Genomic DNA, 22,326 nt, shown 5'->3' on the forward strand with positions numbered 1-22,326 from the left:
TTCTCTGCTGCCTGTCCTCCAAGGTGGAGATTACATGCAGACTCTACCATCTGTTTCCCCCCTCTCCCTCAACCTCCCTCCAACTTCCTGATATCCAGGCAATAACTCTTTATGGGAGTAGAAAGTCTAGTATGTCTCCCATGGAGCAGATGATGGTTTCGAACTAACATTGAGGTTAGCAGCCCAAAATACAACCACTACACCTCTAGGGCTCCTTAATATGATGCATACAAGTCGGTCATCACAGTCTGAGTGTGGTGGTCCAGAGAGGGAATCACACAGTGTAGCAAAGAATACGTGTACACTGACATTCTCTAAAAGTCTCCCCACCAATTCTGATATTCTCTTAGGGAAATATTCATTGTTGAATGTTACTTTTATAATCAGTCTTTTAAAATATTTTTTCTGCATAATCCTAGACATTTTCTGATCACAATTCTTCTACCTTTGGAGATTCAGTTTTATTGTATGCCATACAAAGAAAAATAAAAGTATCATTGATCCAGACATTTGTTTGATGTAAGCTACACTGATTTGTGTCTGCTTTGGATACTTGTGCTTTGCAGCTGTCTTCCTCCTCTTTCGACTATTAGAGTCACTAGCCTAAGGAAATCAGAGGTAATAGAAATTGGTTTCTTTATGTTAACCACATTTGTGTATTTAAATTTGTACTTAGTTTATGATGTCTTCTATTAGTCTTATTTAGCTCTGCACTAAGATTCTTATATACTATAGATCCGTTTGATAGTTGTTATCAGAATATTTTAAATAAAATGCAGATAATCTACCTTTTATAAGGGTAAGTTTAGGAGCATTGCTACAAAATTGTAGGAAACTTTATTAAATAAAAATATCAATAAGTAAAGCTGTTTTTTTCTCAATATCGCCTCCATCTAGGTCTGTATTCTACCAAAGGTGGTTTTCATCTCTCGGTTCTTCCTTGAAAATTTCTGGGCTCTTTGTTTGACAGCAAATCAAAATGGCAGTTTGGGCATCTTCCAAGGATGCAGATTGTGTTCCTTGTGAACATGAGTTTTGAGAACATAAATAATTGTTGAGGTGCATGATCAGAGTTGTAGGGTGAACGGGGTAAGTCTTCCCAATCAAATTCCCATAGAGAGCCACCTTTACTACTCTTGGAGAATGAGTAGGTACATTGTCCTAATGAAAAAAAAAAACATTCCTTGGTGAAACTCTTTGCCCTTCTCCTTAACAATCATTTTCATTTTTCTTAAAACTTCTTCATCATAAGCCTATTGGGATTGTCCCATATCCCTCAAGAAAAATCTATCAAGGTTACCCCTTTTGAGTCCCCCAATCAGTCACTGCCACCCTTTAAGTTGACCTGTCTGCCTTAAATGTAACTACCACAGCTGATCCCCTCAGAAGCCATGGTTTGATTGGGCTTGTTTCTCAGAGGGCACCCAAGTAAGATGAAGAACAAGTGAATCGCTGAGAGAACATGTCTGTAGCCATCCACTGACTGCAGAGACATTTTAAGTTCATTTTGTTTGAAATAAATGTGTGCATGTATGGACTAGAACCCTTGTGACAATATTTTCTACCAAAAATTTATTGGTATATATTTCACATATCATACAATTCAATAGTTCAATCACATAAAGAAGAGTTATCATCACAGTTTTAGAACATTTTCTTCATTCTTGTACTCAGGGTTCTTAGTTCCCCATTTCCCCTGTCATGCCCCCAAGGAAGCATTCATTAATCCAGTTACTGTCTCTATAGATTTACCTATCCAGGATTTGATGTGCAGAAAAACATTTTTTAAAAAGTTATCAAATAACAAAGTAAAACAGATAAAAACCTCAATTGAAAAAGCAAAAAAATCTTAAAAACTAGAACAAATTTAAAGGGATCATATGATAGGGTGCTAAATGTTAACCTGAATGCATCCGGAGCAATCCACTTTCCAATGCATTCTGCATGTTAGCAAGGCTGCTCTCATCCCTGGTCCATGGTCAGGGGGAATTCCTCAGGGGCTTATCCACGTGTATTTCCCTTTCAGTCTTAATTAAAACTGAAACAGCTTTCAAATGCGTCCACAGAGAAATCAAATGGTAACACCTTATATGTTGACCTCACTGCATCTGCCATGCTCAACTTGGCCGTGCTCCCTGTCTGATAGCAGGGCTACTCGCCTCCCGCAGCTGTCTGTCAGACGCGGGTTTTCCCGGGAGGCTAACTCCATGTATAGACCCTGCACATGGATTCTGGGCTTCGACTGTCTGTTCACAATGTAAGCTCTAATGTTATTCCCTCCTCTATATTTGTATTACATCGTTTGCAACCCTTGGATCACACAGGCTGGAGTGCTTCTTCCACGTGGACTTAGATGCCTGCTTGTTTGAAAACAAGCCTTTAAGACCCAAGATGCTCTTCTTGCCAGACACCATGCCATTTCTTTGCCACCCTGCTGTATCGCCCATCTTTTCAGTGGTCTTTTCAAGAGGATAAGCATCAAGCAAAGGCCATGTCATAAGCAGCCATTGTGGAAGTCCAAAGTCCATTCATGTATCCATGGTTTATGAATGTCTCTAGTTCACTTTTGAGACAGCATTGTCATTTTATGTTAGGGAACATCGTCAATCATTTCCTGGAGGCATCTCTCCCACTTCGGACAATTCAGTGCCAACTAACAGAGACTCTTTGGGAAGGGTAGAACCACCCCATGAATCTCTTAGCCTGCAAATCTTCACAGGAGTGGAAAGCTTAATCCTTCCCCCAAGGAGCTGACTGGTGGTTGTGAACTGCTAACCTTTCGGTTAGCAGCCCAATGTGTAGCCAGTATGCATTGATAGTGTCATTAGCTTAGCCATTGGTATGGAATTAGAAACATTGTCAAGAAAAGGAACTTACACAAATATTGGCCAGCAGTGAACCCCAATACATGAATTGTTCACTTGTACAGATTGAACACTTCAGTGGCTGTGCACTGCATGAACAACAGGTTGGTGATAGGGCCAATCTTTCAATAATATTCATTCACAGCAGCAGAGCCATGCTTACCAGATGAATACAAGTCAAAATGAAGCAGGGAGGACATTAAAATAGTAAGTATAGTATTTCTGGGCCACCATTCGTTGGGTACCCTTAAGTAACAATAATTTTATTTATCTTCATATATCACTGAACTTTAAAATAGAAAACCAATACTGAATGAAGAACTGGTAAATATGTTATTTATGCAAATAAAGAAAATTCGCAATCCATCATTTTTTTGCTTTGAGGGTAATGTATGCAGTCATATAAAATGAACAAATAGCTCTCTTTTTTTCAAGGATTATTGAAATCTTTATTAAACAAAAATATCAAAATGTGAAACTATTGTTTCTGAATACTTTTATTGACATAATTTACATATCACACAATTCAATGATTGAATCATAATAATCAATTAATCTCATAATCAATTTTAGAACATCTTCTTCTTTATTGTACTCATTATTATTCATTCCCTATTTTCCCCTAACCTCTTCTGCCATAACCCTACGAAACTGTTTGTTCAGTCACTGTCTCTGTAGGTTTACCTATCCTGGATTTCACCTACAGAAAGCATACCCAAAACAATAAAAACCTACAAATAATGAAACAAGAACAATACAGAGAAAATCTTCAATCGATAAAAATGCAAAAATAGTAAAAGCTCAAACAAAACAAACTCCCTGCCCTGAAGTCATTGATGATTCATAGCAAACCTATAGTAGTGACCCATTGAGCTGCATCACTTTGAACCTCTAGACACTCTGAAAGAATAAGATGGGACTTTCTACTCCTGTAAGCAGTTAGGGTCTCAGAAACTCACAGAAGCAGTTCTCCATGCCCTATAGGGTCGCTATGAGTATGTATTAAACAGTAGAACAAATTTGCAATGGGTCAAGTGGAAGTACAAGTCATAAGGTGTTAAATTTTAGCCTAACTACATCTGCATTAATCCACTGGCTAATGCAGCTTTCTGATAGCAAAACTCAAAGAGCTTTCTCTTACACTGGCGTATTTTCCTTTTTGGTTCCATGAAATATAAACAAAATACGGTTATTATAAGTTTTATAAGCTTGAATTTGTTTGTTTTAAAAATTGAAATTTAACCCTGGTTTGGGATTGAAAATCAAAGTTTATTACTTGATCTTAGTGAAATGATTATTATTTTATTGTAATATCTGCTTCCATGTAATGGGGAAATTAAACTAATCATGATATTACCTAAAACATCTTTTTCTTTGCTTCTTCTGTCTCACCCAGAGTGTACATCTGCAAAATTTGAGTAAAAATTATAAAAGAAGATACATGGAATGATTGATAAGCTTTATTCCTCTTAAGAATTCATTGTGCTTATGGGCATCTTATTTAACAAAAATTTAAATCTTGTTTTCTAGCATAGACTTTCATGGACAGGTGCAGTTATTTTATTATTATTATTATTATAGTTAAAATATATCGCTTGTGTTGTGTATTTTCACATGCTGTACATAGACTTTCTTAAATATTTATTTAAATAAATGTTTTGATTTATTTCTAGGATTATTAATCATTCAACCTCTGTCACAAGAAACAAGCCAAAACAAACTGTGGATGGTGAAAAAAGGTATGAAAAGTCTTAGTCCTTGTGTTTAGTATTTACGATAAAACTTGATCATCAGTGAAATAACAATTGAAGTTTAACCAATAATGTCAATTTCATATAACCATATAATTTAAAGAGGAGATGTGCAACAGCACAAGTTAAATTTATTTTTTATCTGAACAACATTAAAAATGTTTTAAGACACTTCAATTGATTGTGTGTATATGTGTGTGTATATGTGTGTGGGCATACCTACAGGTTGCCTTGATATGATAGGACCTTTCTATCATTTCAGCATATATTTGTTTTTTTTTGTTTTAACATTTTATTGGGGCTGATACAATTCTTTTCACAGTTCATACATATACATACATCAATTGTATAAAGCACATCTGTACAGTCTTTGCCCTAATCATTTTTTTCTCTTTTCTTCTTTTACATTTTATTAGGGACTCAAACAACTCTGACCACAATCCATACATATACATACATCAATTGTATAAAGCACATCCATACATTCCCTGCCCCAATCATTCTTAAGGGATTTGCTCTCCACTTAAGCCCCTTGCATCAGGTCCTCTTTTTTTTTTCCCCTTCCCTCCCCTTTCCCCCCTCCCTCATATGCCCTTGGTAATTTATACCTCGTTATTTTGTCATATCTTGCCCTACCCGGGGTCTCCCTTCCCCCCTTCTCTGCTGTCCCTCTCCCAGGGAAGAGGTCACATGTGGATCCTTGTAATCAGTTCCCCCGTTCCAACCCACTCACCCTCCACTCTCCCAGCATCGTCCCTTACACCCTTGGTCCTGAAGGTATCATCCACCCTGGATTCCCTGTACCTCCAACCCTCATATGTACCAGTGTACAGCCTCTGTCCTATCCAGCCCTGCAAGGTAGAATTCGGATCATGGTAGTTGGGGGGAGGAAGCATCCAGGATCTGGGGGAAAGCTGTGTTCTTCATCGATACTACCTCACATCCTAATTAACCCATCTCCTCTCCTAAGCCCCTCTATGAGGGGATCTCCATTGGCCGACACTTGGGCCTTGGGTCTCCACTCTGCACTTCCCCCTTCATTTAATATAATATATATATACACATACATATATACATATACACATATATACACATACATACACACACTTATATCTTTTTTTTTTTGCATGATGCCTTATATCTGGTCCCTTGGGCACCTCGTGATCGCACTGGCCGGTGTGCTTCTTCCATGTGGGCTTATTTGCTTCTGAGCTAGATGGCCGCTTGTTCACCTTCAAGCCTTTAAGACCCCAGACACTATCTCTTTTGATAGCCGGGCACCATCAGCTTTCTTCACCACATTTGCTTGTTCACCCAATTGTCTTCAGCGATCCTATCATGGAGGTGTGCAGTCAATGATATGATTTTTTGTTCTTTGATGCCTGGTAACTGATCCCTTTGGGACCACTCGATCACACAGGCTGGTGTGTTCTTCCATGTGGACTTTGTTGCTTCTGAGCTAGATGGCCGCTTGTTTCCCTTCAAGCCTTTAAGACCCCAGTCACTATCTCTTTTGATAGCCGGGCACCATCAGCTTTCTTCACCACATTTACTTGTTCACCCACTTTGGCTCCAGCCGTTGTGTCGGGAGAGTGAGCATCATAGATTTCCAATTTAATAAAAGAAGGTATTCATGCATAGAGGGAGTGTTTGAGTAGAGGCCCAAGGTCCTTCCGCCACCTTAATACTTGACCTATAAATACAGACACAAAGATCTATTTCCCCAACCTCCTATATATATTTGCATGTACATGTCTTTGTCTAGACCTCCATGAATGCCCTTTGACTCCTAGCTCTTTCCTCCATCTCCCTTGACCTTCCTCCTGCCCTACTACCATGCTTCATCGCCACCTGGGCTAGAGTATACCTCTTCTCTAAGCAACCTTACCCTTGATCATTTCCCATCAGGCCTGCCACTCCCCCTTCTCTACCCTTTGGGGTCCCATGTTTTTCCCTTGTCCCTGGGTTTGTTAACATCACTTCCTTACCCCCCCTACCCCCCACCCCAAGTCCCCCCGGAACTGTCGGTCCCGTTGTTTTTCATCCAGATAGTTCATCCAGCCTGTCCTATTCAGACAGACCTGTGGAGTCACTAACATGCACGAAAACTAGACAGAGGAACACAAAGCAACAGTATACAACCAGACAACAAAACAACCAAAACAAACCACTGAAAAAGAACAGAACAAAACAGTTCACAAGAGAAAAGCTTGTAGTTAGTTCAGGGATCTTTGCTGGCCCTTAGGAGCGTTTTCCAGTCCCGTCTGTTGGGGCACCACGCCCTGGCCCCAAAGTCCACTTTCAGCATTCCCTGGGGACCTTGCCACTCCATTCCCTTGCTGTTCCGCTGCACTCCCCCAGTGATTTGCCTCGGTGTGGTGGGATCAGGTCAGGTGCAATTCCCACACTGTGTCTCCGGTGCTGTCCCCTGTATCGCCCTTAGTCACTGAGGGGCATCATGTCTCATAGTAGGGCCAGCCATGTTGTTCTCTCTGTGGACTGGCTGCTCTACTCAGGAACATCATCATCACGGCCTGATGGGCCAGGCTGTGCTCCACTCTCTCCTCCTGCCCCTTCATCTGCGCCCGTGTGCTCTGATCAAATATGTCCATCTCCCATAGCTGCAGAGTCAATGTCGTCCTTTGGAACAAATTCTTTTAGGGGGAGGGGCAGGAATCCACTTAATTTATGGTGCTGGGGCCAGCCTCCCAGACCTCTCCACCGGTTCCCTCCTCCACGCCGGGATATTGCATTCACACCTTGCGACACTGGGTTGAAGTCTGGTCCCACTTTCCCTGTGGAGATATAAACCATACCCTCCCCTTGGGTGGATTAATGCCCTATTTCTGTCATGCTGATTGTACTTACCTCAGGGGACTCATGTTGTACCTGTCCCTTTGGGTCTGGCTTACCTCGCTTAACATAATTCCTTCCAGCTCTTCCCATGAAATAACGTGTTTCATGTGCTCATCAGTGCTTTTTAGTGCTGCATAATACTCCATTGTGTGTATGTGCCAAAGTTTGCTAATCCACTCGTCTATCGATGGAAACTTAGGCTGTTTCCAAGTCTTTGCTATCGTGAATTGTGCCGCAATAAACATTGGAGCGCATATGACTGGTCGTGTTTTATTTGCTGCTTCAACCGGGTATATGCCCAGTAGAGGGATGGCTGGGTCGTAAGGTAGATCAATTTCCATTTTCTTTAGGTATCGCCAGATTGCTTTCCACAGTGTCTGTACAAATCTGCACGACCACCAGCAGTGGAGGGGGGTTCCTACTTCACCACAGCCCCTCCAACACTTGTTGCTCTCTGATTTACTGATCTGGGCTAGCCTCAGGGGTGTTAGGTGGTATCTCATGGTTGTTTTGATTTGCATTTCTCTTATGGCAAGGGACTTCGAGCACTTTCTCATATATTTATTGGCCATATTGATCTCCTCTCTAGTGAAAGTTCTTCTCATTTCTTTTGCCCACTTCCTTAGGGGGTTAACTGTTTTCCTCTTTTTGCAGGTCATGATGGTGTTGTAGATTTTAGTAATGAGCCCTTTGTCTGACGTGTCATTACTAAAAATCTTCTCCCAGTCTGTGGGTTGCCTTGTCACCCTCTTGGCAAAGTCTTTCGAGGTGCACAAGTGTTTTATTCTTATTAGATCCCATTTGTCGATTTCCAGATCACCTGTGTGTGTCCCCTTCCCTGTTGCAGTGAGCCTATGTGCTCCCTGGGCCAGTGCTCTGAGATTAGTCCCGATTCCCTCCTTAATGGTCCTGATGGTTTGGGGTTTGACTTCTAGATCTGTGATCCATCTTGAGTGTATTCTTGTGCATGGGGTGAGGTAGACATCTTGTTTCAACTTTCTACATGTGGATATCCATTGTTTCCAGCACCACTTATTAAAGAGGGCATCTGCTTCCCACTTGACGTTTTTGGGACCCTTGTCGAAGATCAGTTGTCTACATGCTGATGATTTTACTCCTGGGCTTTCTATTCTTTTCCACTGGTCTGAGTGTCTATCATTGTGCCAGTACCATGCTGTTTTGACCACTGTAGCTGTATAGTAGGCATTAAAATCAGGTAGGGCGAGTCCTCCAATTGTGTCCTTCTTCTTGAGGAGTTCTCTGCTAATTCTGGGTTTCTTCCCTCTCCATATGAAGTTGGTGGTCAGTTTTTCCAATTCTTTGAAGAAGGTTGATGGTAACTGGATTGGTATAGCATTGAACTTGTAGAGTGCTTTAGGAAGAACTGTCATCTTTACTATGTTCAGCCTACCTAACCATGAGCAGGGGAGGGTCATCCATTTGTGAAGGTCACTTTTGGTTTCCTGTAATAGGGTTTTATAATTATGCTTATAAAGGTCTTTAGTATTTTTTGTTAAGTATATTCCTAGGTATTTCAGTTTGTTCTTGGCTACTGTGAAGGGTACTTCCCTCTTAATCGCCTCTTCCATGGCCCTGTCCGATGTGTATAGAAACCCTACCGACTTCTGTTTATTGATCTTGTATCCTGCTACTCTTCCGTATTCCTCTATTGCTGTAAGTATTCCAACTGTGGAGTTTTGGGGGTCTTCAATGTATAGGATCATGTCATCTGCAAATAACGATAGTTTCACCTCCTCCTCTCCCAACTGGATCCCTTTGATGTCCTTCCGCTGTCTTATGTTGTTAGCCAGAACCTCCAAAACGATATTGAATAGAAGAGGGGACAGGGGGCATCCTTGTCTTGTACCCTTTTTCAGTGGTATTGTTCTTGTCTTTTCTCCATTGACTATGATGTTGGCTGTTGGTCTTTCATAGATAGCTTGTATGAGCTTGAGGAAGTTACCTTCCAATCCTATCTTCATGAGTGTTTTGATTAGGAATGGATGCTGGATGTTGTCAAATGCTTTTTCTGCATCTATGGATATTATCATATGGTTTTTATCCTTTTTCTTCTCGATGTGGTGTATGATATTGATGGATTTTCGGATGTTAAACCATCCCTGCATCGCTGGGATGAATCCTACTTGGTCGTGGTGAATGATATGTTTGATGTTCCTTTGTATTCTATTGGCCAATATTTTGTTAAGGATTTTTGCATCTATGTTCATTAGAGATATTGGTCTATAATTCTCTACACCTGTGGGGTCTTTTCCCTGTTTGGGTATCAAAGTAATGCTGGCTTTGTAAAATGAGTTTGGGAGCTTGCCGTTCTTTTCTATGTTATGGAATACTTTGTGGAGGATCGGTGTCAGCTCTTCCCTGAATGTTTGGTAAAATTCTGCTGTGTAGCCATCTGGCCCTGGGGCCTTTTTCCTTGGTAGGTTTTTGATGACACTCTCTATTTCTTCCTTCGCTATGGGTTTGTTGAGGTTCTTGATCTCTGTCTCAGATAATCTAGGGATAGATTGTTTTTCTAAATATTTATCCATGTCTTCCAGGTTTCTGAATTCATTAGAATACAAACCTTCATAGTACTTTGTGATTATCCTTTTTATCTCATTGGGGTCTGTTGTTATTGCCCCCGATTCATCCCTCATCCTGGCTATTGATGATTGTTCCTTTCTATCTTTGGTAAGCTTTGCCAGGGGAGTGTCAATTTTATTAATTCGTTCATAAAACCAGCTTCTAGTTGCGTTAATCCTTTGCATTGTTCTTTTGTCTTCCCACTGGTTTAACTCCGCCCTGATTTTTATTATTTCTTTTCTCTTGCTATTGGAGGGATAGTTCTGTTGACTCTGTTCTAGTTGTTGGAGGTTTTGTGTTAACATATCTGTCATACGCCTTTCTTCTTTTTTCATGTATGCATTCAGTGATATCAAGCTACCTCTGATAACTGCCTTTGCAGTGTCCCATAAGTTTTGATATGTTGTATGCTCGTTCTCATTAGTTTCTAGAAATTTCCTGATATCCTCTCTGATCTGGACCTTAACCCATTCATGTCGCAGGAGATCGTTGTTTATTCTCCAATTGGTGGCCCTTGCTTTTCTGGGTGCCCTCCTATTAATCTCCAGCTTTATGGCATGGTGGTCTGAGAAAGAGGTCTGGATAATATCTATGTGTTTGAATTTACTCAGGCTGGCCTTGTGCCCCAGCATGTGATCTATTCTTGAGAAAGATCCGTGTGGATTGGAGAAGAATGTGAAACCTTTTGCTTTTGGATGAAAGGCTCTATAGATGTCTATCAGGCCCTGTTGCCTAATTACATTGTTTAGCTCTCTGGCCTCTTTGCTGAGCTTCTTTCCCTGTGACCTGTCTTTCTCTGATAGTGGAGTGTTGAAGTCCCCCACTATTATTGTTGTTTCCGTGATTTCTTCTGTCATTTTTTTAATAGTTTGTTTGACGAAGTTTGCCGCACCATTATTAGGTGCGTAAATATTCAGTATGCTTATTGCTTCCTGGTTTACTGAGCCTTTGAGCATTATGTAATGTTCCTCTTTGTCTCTTTTTATGTTTTGGATCTTGAGATCCATTTTGTCGGAGATTAAGATAGCCACTCCTGCCTTCTTGGAGTTACCATTTGCTTGGTAAACTTTCTGCCAGCCCTTTATTCTCAGCATATGCTTGTCTGCTTGCTTAAGGTGTGTCTCTTGCAGGCAGCAGATTGATGGGTTATGTTTTCTAATCCAATCCTCCAGCCTCTTTCTTTTAACATATGAATTGAGCCCATTTGTATTCAAAGTGATTATTACAATCTCTGGCTTCATGGTTGCCATATTCTGTTTTGTGTTTTGGGTCTTTGCCTATCTTCCTTCATATCAGTGTACTGCGTTTGAGTGGAGGGTTTCTATCCTGTCCTCTTTTCCATCTGAGACCGTGTTGTCCTGGTACGTGTTGCTGGCATGTTGGCTTCTAGATGGAGATGGGCTATATGGTGGTCTCCTGGTGGTTCTAGTTGGAGCTTGATCTTCTGGCCATAGTGAGTCAGCCAGTATGTTCTGCAGGGTCGGGTGACTTGCAGTATATTTTTTGAGTTCTTCCTTGTCCTGGAAGACCCTTATCTTACCCTCTATCTTAATGGATAACTTGGCAGGGTATAGGATTCTGGGTGAGGCATTTTTATCTTTCAGTTTTTGGAAGATGTTGCTCCATTCTCTCCTCCTCTTCATGGTTTCTGCTGATAAGTCTGAGCATAATCTTACCTGCGCTCCTTTGTATGTGACTGTCTTCCTTTCTCTTGATGCTCGTAGAATTTTCTCTTTTTCCTCTAAGTTGGATAATTTTACAATTATATGTCTTGGCGTGTTCTTCTTGGTGTTTAGCTTAGCCGGCGTCCTCTCTGCTTCCTGTATGAGAGTCGGATTCTCCTTTGTTAGGTTGGGGAAATTTTCTCCCAGGAATTCCTTTGCTATCTTGGCGGTCGATTTGTGTGTTATGTTGTGTTCCGGTAGACCGATTATTCGAATATTATTCCTCTTCATAGCATCTGTCATTGATCTCAGGCTGTCTTCTGTTTCTTTAATTTTCCTATCTCATTGTTTTTCTCGCTTGCTTCGTTTGGTTTGAGCGTCCTCGAGTTCACTGATACGGTTCTCAGCCTCCTCAAGCCTAGATATAGCTTCTGTGACCTTTTGTGTGGCCTCTGCTACCTCCTCTGTTAGTTTCTGCAGTTCCTTTTGGTGGATAGTATTCATCCCCTCTATTGTGGACTTCATCCCCTCTATTGTGCATTTCATCCCTTCTATCGTTGCATCCTTATTTTGGTTTGCTTCTCTTAGCTCCTGTATTACTGCAAGCAGAGTTCTGAAGATTTCCTTTTGGGGCTGATCTATATCTGTTTCTTCTATGAGTGACGTTAGGTCTGTTAAAGTGCCTCGTTTCTCTGATTTTTTTGTTGGGAGTGATGTGGTCTGTTGATTTTTCCTTGATCCTTTAATAGGCCCCATGCTTCTGGGAGACAGGAGTAACCTTATTGTGTGGAGGCTCAGGCCACTGTGCCGTCTCCTGGGGTGGCTGGGGCGGGCTGCGGCAGGCTTAGGCCTGGCACTGGGGACCCAACAGGGCCCCAGGTGGTGAGAGCTGGCTGGAGCTCACTGACGGCTCCTCAGGGACTGCAAAGCCGAGACCCAGGCTCCACTGAAGGTGGAATGTTTGATCTGCCCGGGCTGTGAGCGGGCGCGGGGAGGCCCCTTGGATAGCTGCGCAGGCAGCTGCGGGACACTGCAGGGAACAATGGTGTTCGCTCTCTGCCCTTTTGGCGCGAAACCGCAGGGGGTAATGGCGCTGGCAACGGAGGCTTGGCGCGAAACCGCAGGGGGCAATGGCGCCCTTCCTCTGCTCAGAGTCGCGGCCGGCGGGGTCTCCTCAGCACCCTGGGGAGGGCACCTACTCTTGCGCAGGGAGGGGCCCTTGGTGGGCAGACTCAGCAGCGCGGGGCGCGGCGCTCCGCGGAAGCTCAGGGTCCGGGACAGGCGCGGGTTGGGCTATGGCTCCTGTTGGCGGGAAGTGCTCAGCGCAGGGTCCCGGCCAGGAGTGGAGCTGGCGCTAGGCTGCCAGGGGCTGGCAGGGGCGGGCGGGGGTGGGAGGCCGGCGCACGGAGGGCAGGTGGAGAGGTCCGCGGCAGCGGTGCGGGTGGATGGTCCCCCGTGGGGGTCGCCAGACAACCCGCGGGTCCGCTCCCCTGAGCTTGGATGAATGGAGGGAGGGACGTGGGCCCGAGGGCAGATCGCTGCCCTGCTGGGAGAGGGGAACTGCGGGAGAGGAAAGCTTCTCTCCCAGTGGGGATCTGCGAGTGGGGAGTGGGCCGCTGGAGTAGGGGAGCATGACCTGCTGCGCCTGTCTAGGCAGGGCAAGCAAGCGGCTCTGGGCTGGCGTCCGGTTTGGGGATGGAGCCTAGGCCGGTCGCCAGTGAGCTCACGGCAGCTTAGTGGCCAGAGGTGTCCCACTAGTCCGGTCCTCTTTCACCAAGACCCCTGCTCAGGACAAATACGTGGGGTAGGACTGGGGTGCTGTCCCAGGGGGATATTTCACTCACCAGACTCTTACTATTCAGCTACCTGGTCGCCAATCCCGCTTTGTTTGGAGGAGCTCTCAGAGTATGCCGGTGTCCCTGTCGGCCATCTTCCCCGGGTCTCTATATTTGTTTTTTTAACTGCCTGGAATTAGGAGTTTCTTCATTGTCAAATGCTGTTCACATTTTTTATTTATTTTAATTTGGCTTTTACTGAATTCTTATAAATGAATATGTGGTCAAGTTCACTTATAGGAATTCTGGAAGAGTCTTAGGAACTCCTGAAAGTTTCTACTTACTTTTTTGGGTGAGTTTTAAAGTTTGCATTAGGCTCTACTCTATGTGTTACAGAGCTCCCAGGCTTCGGAAATACAAGAGAGAGGACTAACATTTGTTTAATGGGCATTACATTTGAACTTCTGAGTGCTTTAGATTATTGTCTCAATTATGTAAAGAGACGTTTGCATTTTACATTATTTTCTTTGCGCTTTTTTGTTCTTTAACTAAGTCCATTGAAAGCACCTTGTTTTGAGTTCCCTATCAGGTAGTTCCAATGCCATTTCTTACTCAGAAAGCCTTTCTTACTATGTAGGTCAGTCACTTATTTGAGCCACTTTGTCTTGCTTCTTCTTGTGAATTTAAATAGTCTGTTGTCTCTGAGACACAGTATTTCTGTATTTGTATGTAATTGATAATTTATACTGGTGTGCTCTTAGGCACTCCCCACCTGCATCTCAGTGAGGAAGATCGGATGTGTGTGTTCAAGTCTCTGCAGTGTTCGTTCCTCTAGCACAGTTAAGAGCAGGGTTGGCTGGCATTGGCCACTGTCTGTCACTGATCAGATAGCACAGGATGAGGCTGCAGGAGCGATGGTGACAGCTGAGCCATTTAGATATTTTGGCTGTCTTCTGTTAGAGGCAACAAGGGGGCTCAAAGGAAAGGAAAATAAAACAAGAAACAGCAAAAATAGAGGGCAAAGCGAGCATGAGAAAACTGGCAAATCTGTAAAGTGAAGAATTTAATAGCTAAAAAGGAAAAAAAGAAATGAAAATAATTGTAAGGGAAGAGAGTACAAAAGAAAGAAACAAATGGAAGGAGAGACAGGAGAGAGACCAAAAAAGAAAGAAGGAAATAAACAAGGGAAAAGGGAAAAGAAATACAAGAAAGGAAAAGCAGAGATTGGATGAAAGAACAAGGGAAGGGAAGAGAAAAAGGGGTGGGGTGGGGTAGATACCTACAGCAAAACAAGAAGAAAACAGAGAGGGACAGGACTTGGAGAGGAGAAAACTGCGGGGGCGGGTGGGGGTGTGTTGCAGCTGGTATATGTCGGGTGAGCCAAAGGGCTCAAAGGGTATGGGAGGAAGGGAGAAGGGGTCCTTACCTCTTAGTTGGTGTCTGGGATCTGAGCACCTTATCAAAAGTAGTTTGTGCCCGCTCAGAGTGTGACAGAAGCCAGGATGCATGTTCCTGGAAGGGTCTCTTTTGTGCCCAGGGAGCAGCAGGGCAGGGTAGCTTGTTCTGGAAATAATTCTTTCCTGCCCGGGGTTTGCCAATGACAGGCCATTCATTTGGCACTGAGCCTTCTGCTGGTCTGATGAGGCCGTGTTTACATGCCTCCAGATGTAGAGCTGGTGCACCTAGTGCCCCATCCAGGAAGGTGAGGTCCTATGGTCAGACAGATCACTGGCTCTGCAAGGTGGTGGGTGTCACCAGCTGCTGAGTGGGTGAGGATGAGAGCTGGTCATGCTTCTGGCCACCAAGAGGGTATGAGGAACAAAGGGAGCATCTCACTTTTCTGATCACCAGCCTCTACTTTGGGAACCTGTGCTGTGAGGTTGCTACCTTGACTGAATGCTAATCGCAAAAGTTCAAGATGGCCTTGCTGTGTCAGGGCAGCTGACAATTAATTTACATAATCATTTTGTCGGTCTGCTCCCTCCCTGCTTCTGCTCAGTTTCCTCGTCCATTTAGTATTGAATCCACTCCTCTGTCTGTCCCTCTGAAGTTCAGAGTTCCATGCTTGGCATATGTGTCTATTTCACATGGTCTCTTGAGTCTTTGTTGTAGAGGGTCTAGGTAGCATGTCTGGCTAGTCTGCCATCTTGCCAAAAGTCACTCACTTAATCCTCACAACAACCTAATGATGTTGTTACTTTTGTTTTCTCCAGCATACGGATGAGAAAACTGAGAAACAGGTTGATGTTATAACTTACTTAATACCATATAACAGCAAGTGGTAGATCCAGGATTCAAACTATCTGGCTTAAGAACCACAAGTCTATCTATCCTGTGCTAACAAGAACACTTTGCTTCCTGCATATCCATACATACCACTGAGCATCTACTCCTAGATACTCTACAGTCCAAACTGTACTTATTTTTTACCCCAAACTTACATCTCCTATATACCCAGAGTGACCGTGTTACTATATCAATGTTTCCCGTAGCGGGTAATAGCGCCCTCTAGTGGGATTCTGGAACGATCCAGGACAGGTTTGTTTCATCTTTTGAAAGTCCATGGTACTTTCAATAGTCTTTACCAGCACTGTAATTCAAATGCATTGATTCTTCTTTGGTCTTTCCTAGTTAACGTCCAACTTTCACTTGTATATGAGACCATTAGAAGTACCATGGCTTGAGACAGGTGCATCATAGTCCTAAAGTAACATCCTTACTTTTCAATACTTTGAAGAGCTCTTTTGTAGTGAATTTGCCCAATGTTCTTTGAAGTGGACAACCTTTGAACCTCATTTATGCCGTCTGTAAAACATGAATAATAGTATCTACTTCAAGTAGGTTAATATACGCTTAAAATAGTACTTATTACCAAATAGAGATTGTTTCATATATATAGTTAGTTGTTGGAGCATTATTTTTATAAACTTCCTTTCTACACTTCTGTTTTCTTTTTCAAACATAATTAATTACTTATTTTAAATTTTTTGTTTTCTTATCTCTCTTCTCAGCAATGAGCTCAGATTAAACAATTGTCAGTGTTGCATTCTGCTGTATGTCTGGGGCTTTAAGAGAACAGACTGTACAGCACCTAACAATAGCATTGCAAAATACACAATCCTGCAAGTTGTTGATGCTTGGCCCTGTCCATCGGTTCTGACTCCCAGCGACCCGACATACTAAGGAGCACAATACCACCCAGTGCTGCATCATTCTCACAATTTGTTCTCAGTGTTGCAGCCAAGGCAATCCGCCTTCCTCTTCCGCTGCCCTAGTAGAGCTGCAGTCCTCGTGGTTGGCAGTTCAAAACCAGGAGCGGTCTGAGGAAGAATGACTGGCTCTCTACTACTGTAAACAGTTCTGGTCTCAGAAACCCATAGGGTGTGTCGGGGTGGGGAATGTCTCTATGAGTCAGCACCGACTCCGTGGCAGTGAGTTTGCATTTGAGTAGCGTAGTGGGTTACTTTGGGCTACTAACTGCAAGGTTAGCTGTTCCAACCAACCAGCAAGGAAGATGAGGCTGCTTGTTCCAGGAGAGACTTAAATAGCAATTCGACCCTATCTTATGGCCGTTCTAAACACACACGCACACGCGCACACACATTCACACACGCGCGCGCGCGTGCGCATCCTGTTGAGCGCTTGGCTGGTTACATTTCAAACCCAGCTTCTGTTCTGTGTGAGAAAGATGGGTGAAGGGAGGAAGGGGGAACCTATTGCAATAATTGACCCATAATCAGCCACCCTCCAGGGGGAGGAACAACAGAAACCATGGGGGACAGTGGTTGGTGTAAGATATGAAAATAATAATAATTTATACTGTATCAATGGGTCATAGGGGGGAAAGGGAGGGAAGAAATAAAGTTGGTGATCAGTTTTTCCATCTCTTTTAAAAAATGTTCATGGGATCTGGGCAGGCATTTCATTATTTCTGTACATAAAAATAAACAAACCCTTACTACCATTGAGTCTACGTGGACTCACAGCAACGCTACAGGACAGGGTAGAACTGCCCTTGTGAGTTTTGAAGATTGTAACTCTACAGAAGCCAAAAACCTTATCTTTCTAGAATTGCTGACCTTGCAGTTAGCAGCCCAACAGGTAACCACTACTCCAGAGCTTTCTCACAGTGTGGACTCTTCCTGCCCATGAGAATGAATTTCGCTCCCTTTTAGGTAGGTCTCTTGATTTCTTGCAGTTGTGGTTTGTGGTTTTCTATGTTTAATCTTTTGTGTCTCTGGTCAGTGCTTTCCTGTGTCTTGTATCTTTTGGGTAGGTGTTGCAAATGATATTGTCTTTCTGATTTTAAGTTAGAGTTCTCTTTCTCTGGGTAGAGGAAATGATTGATTTTCATTTGTTGATCGTGAACTCTGCAAGCTAGTTCCAGTAGTTTTTTGTTGTTTAGGATCTAAGATTTTCTACATATAGGATCTTATAATCTGCAAATCGAATTTTAAAAAAAACCTTCTTTACCTGTTTGGATACTTTATATTCCCTTTTCTTGCCTCATTGGTCAAGATCGGGCTGGCAATACAATATTAAATACTTAAAAAACAAAACACCAAACCCACTGACTCAAGGTAACCCTACATTAGGGTTCTTAGACTGGAACTCCTTCTGGGAGCAGATGGTCTCATCCTTGGTCCACTGAGTGACTGGAGCCTTAGAAACACTAGCCTTTTGTTGAGAAATGCAACACATAACCCACAGCACCACCAGTGCTCTATACCATGGGAACACCCACTGCCGTAGAGTCAATTCTGACTTCTGGTGAATAGGAGTGTTTATAAAGGGCATCCTTGTCTGATTGCCATTCTTAAGGAAAATGCTTCAGGTTTTCTTCCTGGAGAAGTATCTTTGCTTTTGGTTATGCATGTATGCCCTTCATTGTGTTGAGGAATTTTCTTTATGTGCGTATTCTTTCTGAGAGATTTTATCAATAATGAGGATTGGATTTTGTCAATGCCTTTTCTATATTGATTGATATGATCATGATATTCTTTTTCTTTGTTTTAATTATGTGGCAGGATTATGTTCATTGTTTTCCTAATGCTGAACTGTCCTTGCATACCTGGTATAAATCTCATCTAGTCCTGTTATAACAGACATACCACATGGGATGGCTTTAAAAAGGAGTAATGCATTCTTGCACAGTGGGGCGAGTAAGCTAAAAGTTCAACTTCAGAGCACTGGCTCTAGTGGAAGGCTTTGTCTCCTCTGAACATCTATGGGCCCAACCTCCCATGCAGAGCTCCAAGTGTCTTAGCAGAGATCTTCCCTTGGTTCTCCTGTTATTGGTTTCTAATTTTATAGTGTTGTTATCTAAGAAAATGATTTGTAGTATTTTGGTGTTTTAAAATGTATTGAGGTTTCCTTTGTCCCCTAACATAGAGCCTGGAGAACGATCCATGTCACTGGGCAAGACTCTGTATTGTGCTATTGTTCGGTGGAGTGTTTGGTAGATGTTTATAAAGTCAAATTGTTTGATGTGTTTTTAAAATCTTTGGTAATGTTGATGAGTTTGATTCTAGTTCTGCTTTTCATTAAAAGGGGTGTGTCATCTATTATTGTGCAGTTATCTATTTTTATTTTAAGTTCTATTAATGTTTCCTTTATCTATTTTTGGACTCTTTCATTGGGTTTCTTCAATTGGGTTTTCATTAATTATAGTTTTGTCCTCTTGTTGGACCAAACACTTCATTATTATGCCCTTCCCTGCCTCTTTTGCTGACTTCTGCCTTAAAATTCATAGTGTCATAAGTCAGTATTGCCATTTCTACTCCATCTTAGTTGTCTTTTGCTTGACGTGTTTTCCATTCTTTTATTAATTTATTTTTTATCTTTGTGTCTAAGTTGAGTCTCTTCTAGTCAGCATATATCCTTATTGTTTATGCCATTCTCTTTTGTTGACAAGTTCATTTTACCATTTACATTCAGTACAATTAATACGATGAATTTAATAATATCATATTTGTGTGCATTTTTATTTTGGAATTGATTTTTATATTCTGTATTTTTTGTGCTGAGCTTATTTATGATCATGTTGTCTTCTCATTTTCTCCATTGTTATTGTTTTTTTACTAGATGCATCCTTATGATTTTCTTTTTATTTTGGTCATGTTCTTATGAAGGCAATGTGCCTCTTTATAGCTCTTATGTTTTTTCCCCCGTATCTCTCTAAAGTGTCCTTATTTATGATTTATCTTGTAAATTCTATCTACCCTTTTCTTCCTGGACTCCCCAACTTTATCTTCTAAATTTAATGGAGTCTTCTGGAGTCTCTGGTGGCATAGTGAGTTACCCTACCCATGGGGCTGCTAAGTGAAAGGTCAGAAGTTCAATTCCACTAACTGTTCCTTGGAACCAAGATGAGGCTTTCTACTGCTGTAAAAAGCGACAGCCTCAGAAACCCACAGGAACGCTTCTACTCTGTCTTGGATCGCTGTAGGTCAGAATCAACTTGATGGCAACGAGTTTGGGGTACTGAGGTTTGCAGTCTTTCTGTTAGGTAAATGTTTGCTTTTGCCTAATAGTATCTTAAAAATCATTATTTAGTATATTTTTTCCATTCTTTTATTTATTTCAATCTGAAGATAAGTGAGGTCATGTTTATTTATTTTTTTGCTTTTTAATCTTTTTAAAAGACAAAGCCCAGTTCTTACCTTCTACATACACACCGTTGTACATACTGGATTGTGATTATTTCCTTCTTAGGCCCTCTCCATCCCTACAATTAAAAATTTGCTGTCTAGCCGCCCCCCCCGCAGTACTGAGTTGATTTCAACTTTCTTTACATTTAAGTTTTCCAATTTATTTATTTTTGTATTATGTATGATATAGAAAATCCTGCTATTTTCCTTTCTCCCTCACTTCATTCATTCCTCTCTGCATACTTCCTCTTTATTTGGTGTATATTTTACAAAGGGCTAACCATTTGCTTCAACACTATTTGTTACATATGTTATCATTTCCACAATGAATTTTAAATATATTTTATCATTTATATTTACATATTTGATATGCTGTATAATATGTATGCATGTTATATATAAAATACTAATTATATATAATGGTAAATTTATTTCTATTTTAATGTATTTATTATATTTTATCATACATTAACTTATTATACTTAGGCTTTTATATTTCTCTTCCTTGGGAAAATCTGTTGTTTCTGGAACTATCACTATTTTCTTATGGTATTTTTTTAAGTATATTTTACTGTCTTTTTGGGAAGTCCCTTTATTATATAGCTTTTATTGCTCATCCAAGCGTTTCAAATTAACTTTGAAACATTAAAATGAAAATTTCTGAAATAAACTGGTAAATATTTTTTGAGATTTTATATTACAGTTCATTGTATTTGAAAGACAAGTTATATCTAATTTGTGTTTCTGGGAACTATTTATTCATATATTTTAATAGATACTTTAAGAAACACCAGTTATTGGGAAATTTAAAATATGCTTTATCAACTTAAGTTTCATATCATTAATTCAAAGCATAGATCTTTAGATAAATGAAAAAAAATTGATAACTTTAAAATGTTCATAATTTATACTTAAGTACAATTTTAAGGTTTTAATATATTAAAACTTTTTAATTTTTTAGTGTTTCAGCAGATGAAGTAAATTCCCCGTTATCACCCCTCACATGGCAGGTAAATAGGAAACTAAATTATGATTATATAGAGTACTTTTGCTTTATGTATTTAATGAAACTAAATTGTCTTGTTATACAGCCCTTAGAAAATCAGAAAGATCAAATAGAGGAACAACAGTGGCCAGAATCTCAACCTATAATCTGGCAGAGTGAAGAAAGGAGGCGGTGCAAACAGATTAGAAAAGAATATTTCAAGGTATTTTATTAAAATTTTAAATATATGCTATAATTATTAGTTTTGATCTTATCAATTTCATTTTACATTAACAAGGCAGAATAGAACTGTCTAGTTAAATTAGTAAATGTGCTATTTTATATCGATTTCCCGCACTTGTGTGGTCTAGATGTTTCCCATGCCACTGCCATTGAATTGATGGCGAGTCATAGCAACCCAAAGAACTGAGTAGAACAGGCCCTGTGGGTTTCTGAGACTTTAGCTCTTTACCCGAGCATAAAGCTTCATCTTTCACTGTGGAGGTGAACCGCTGAACTTACGGGTAGCAGGCCAATGTGTAAGCCATTGCATACATAACCAGGATTGCAGTAATGATGTATAATCAAATTCTATGTACAAAGTTCCAGCACTTCATAATAGTCAAAAATGAATAAATCAGTCCAAATCTTGTTACTAACTAGTTTATAACATGGTGTACCAATATATAGCAAGGTTTTAAAAGAACTGCACAGGAAAGACCTTTTATTTGGGCTTTTTCTATAAATGGTTGATTCGTGTCAACTAGCATTTTATATAAATAAATACTGTTTAATGAATCTTAAAATGTTTTAAAGTTATTTTTATCTTTATGTCCAAAGTTTCCTTTTCTTCTTGCTACCTTAATATTTCTTCAAAGATTCTTTTATCATAACTAAAGCAAAAGTTCAGAACCATCTGAAATTAGCAGCATTGTAATGAAATTTGATTGTGTACAACTTTCTCAAATATTATCTTTTTATAATATTTTATACATACCTATTGTGATTAAGGCTCTTAATCACAATAAATTTATAGAGGCAATCATCAGAATTTGGTATAATCTTCAGTGTCAGGGGAAGCCAGCCCCTAACACATCATTACGAGTCCGGTAGGCGTAATTGTACAGCAATTATAAGTAAAGATCATAGTAAAGATATAGAGAGCATGAGAGATAGAAGAGAAGTATTGAAATAAATG

At 40.9% G+C, this 22,326-nt stretch overlaps 1 protein-coding gene across 2 annotated transcripts in view; it reads left to right on the top strand.

Moving 5' to 3' along the window:
• The window catches only part of LRCH2 (leucine rich repeats and calponin homology domain containing 2), a 115,887-nt gene that overhangs the window by 74,033 nt on the left and 19,528 nt on the right, over positions 1-22,326 (top strand). For both annotated transcript variants that reach the window (XM_075538159.1, XM_075538157.1), the window contains 3 exons: positions 4,538-4,603; positions 21,105-21,153; positions 21,235-21,351. In XM_075538159.1, the coding sequence (XP_075394274.1) occupies positions 4,538-4,603; positions 21,105-21,153; positions 21,235-21,351 (232 nt within the window). The remainder of the gene's footprint in view (positions 1-4,537; positions 4,604-21,104; positions 21,154-21,234; positions 21,352-22,326) is intronic.

This window comes from Tenrec ecaudatus, chromosome X (assembly GCF_050624435.1).
Source record: "Tenrec ecaudatus isolate mTenEca1 chromosome X, mTenEca1.hap1, whole genome shotgun sequence".
NCBI lineage: Eukaryota > Metazoa > Chordata > Mammalia > Afrosoricida > Tenrecidae > Tenrec > Tenrec ecaudatus.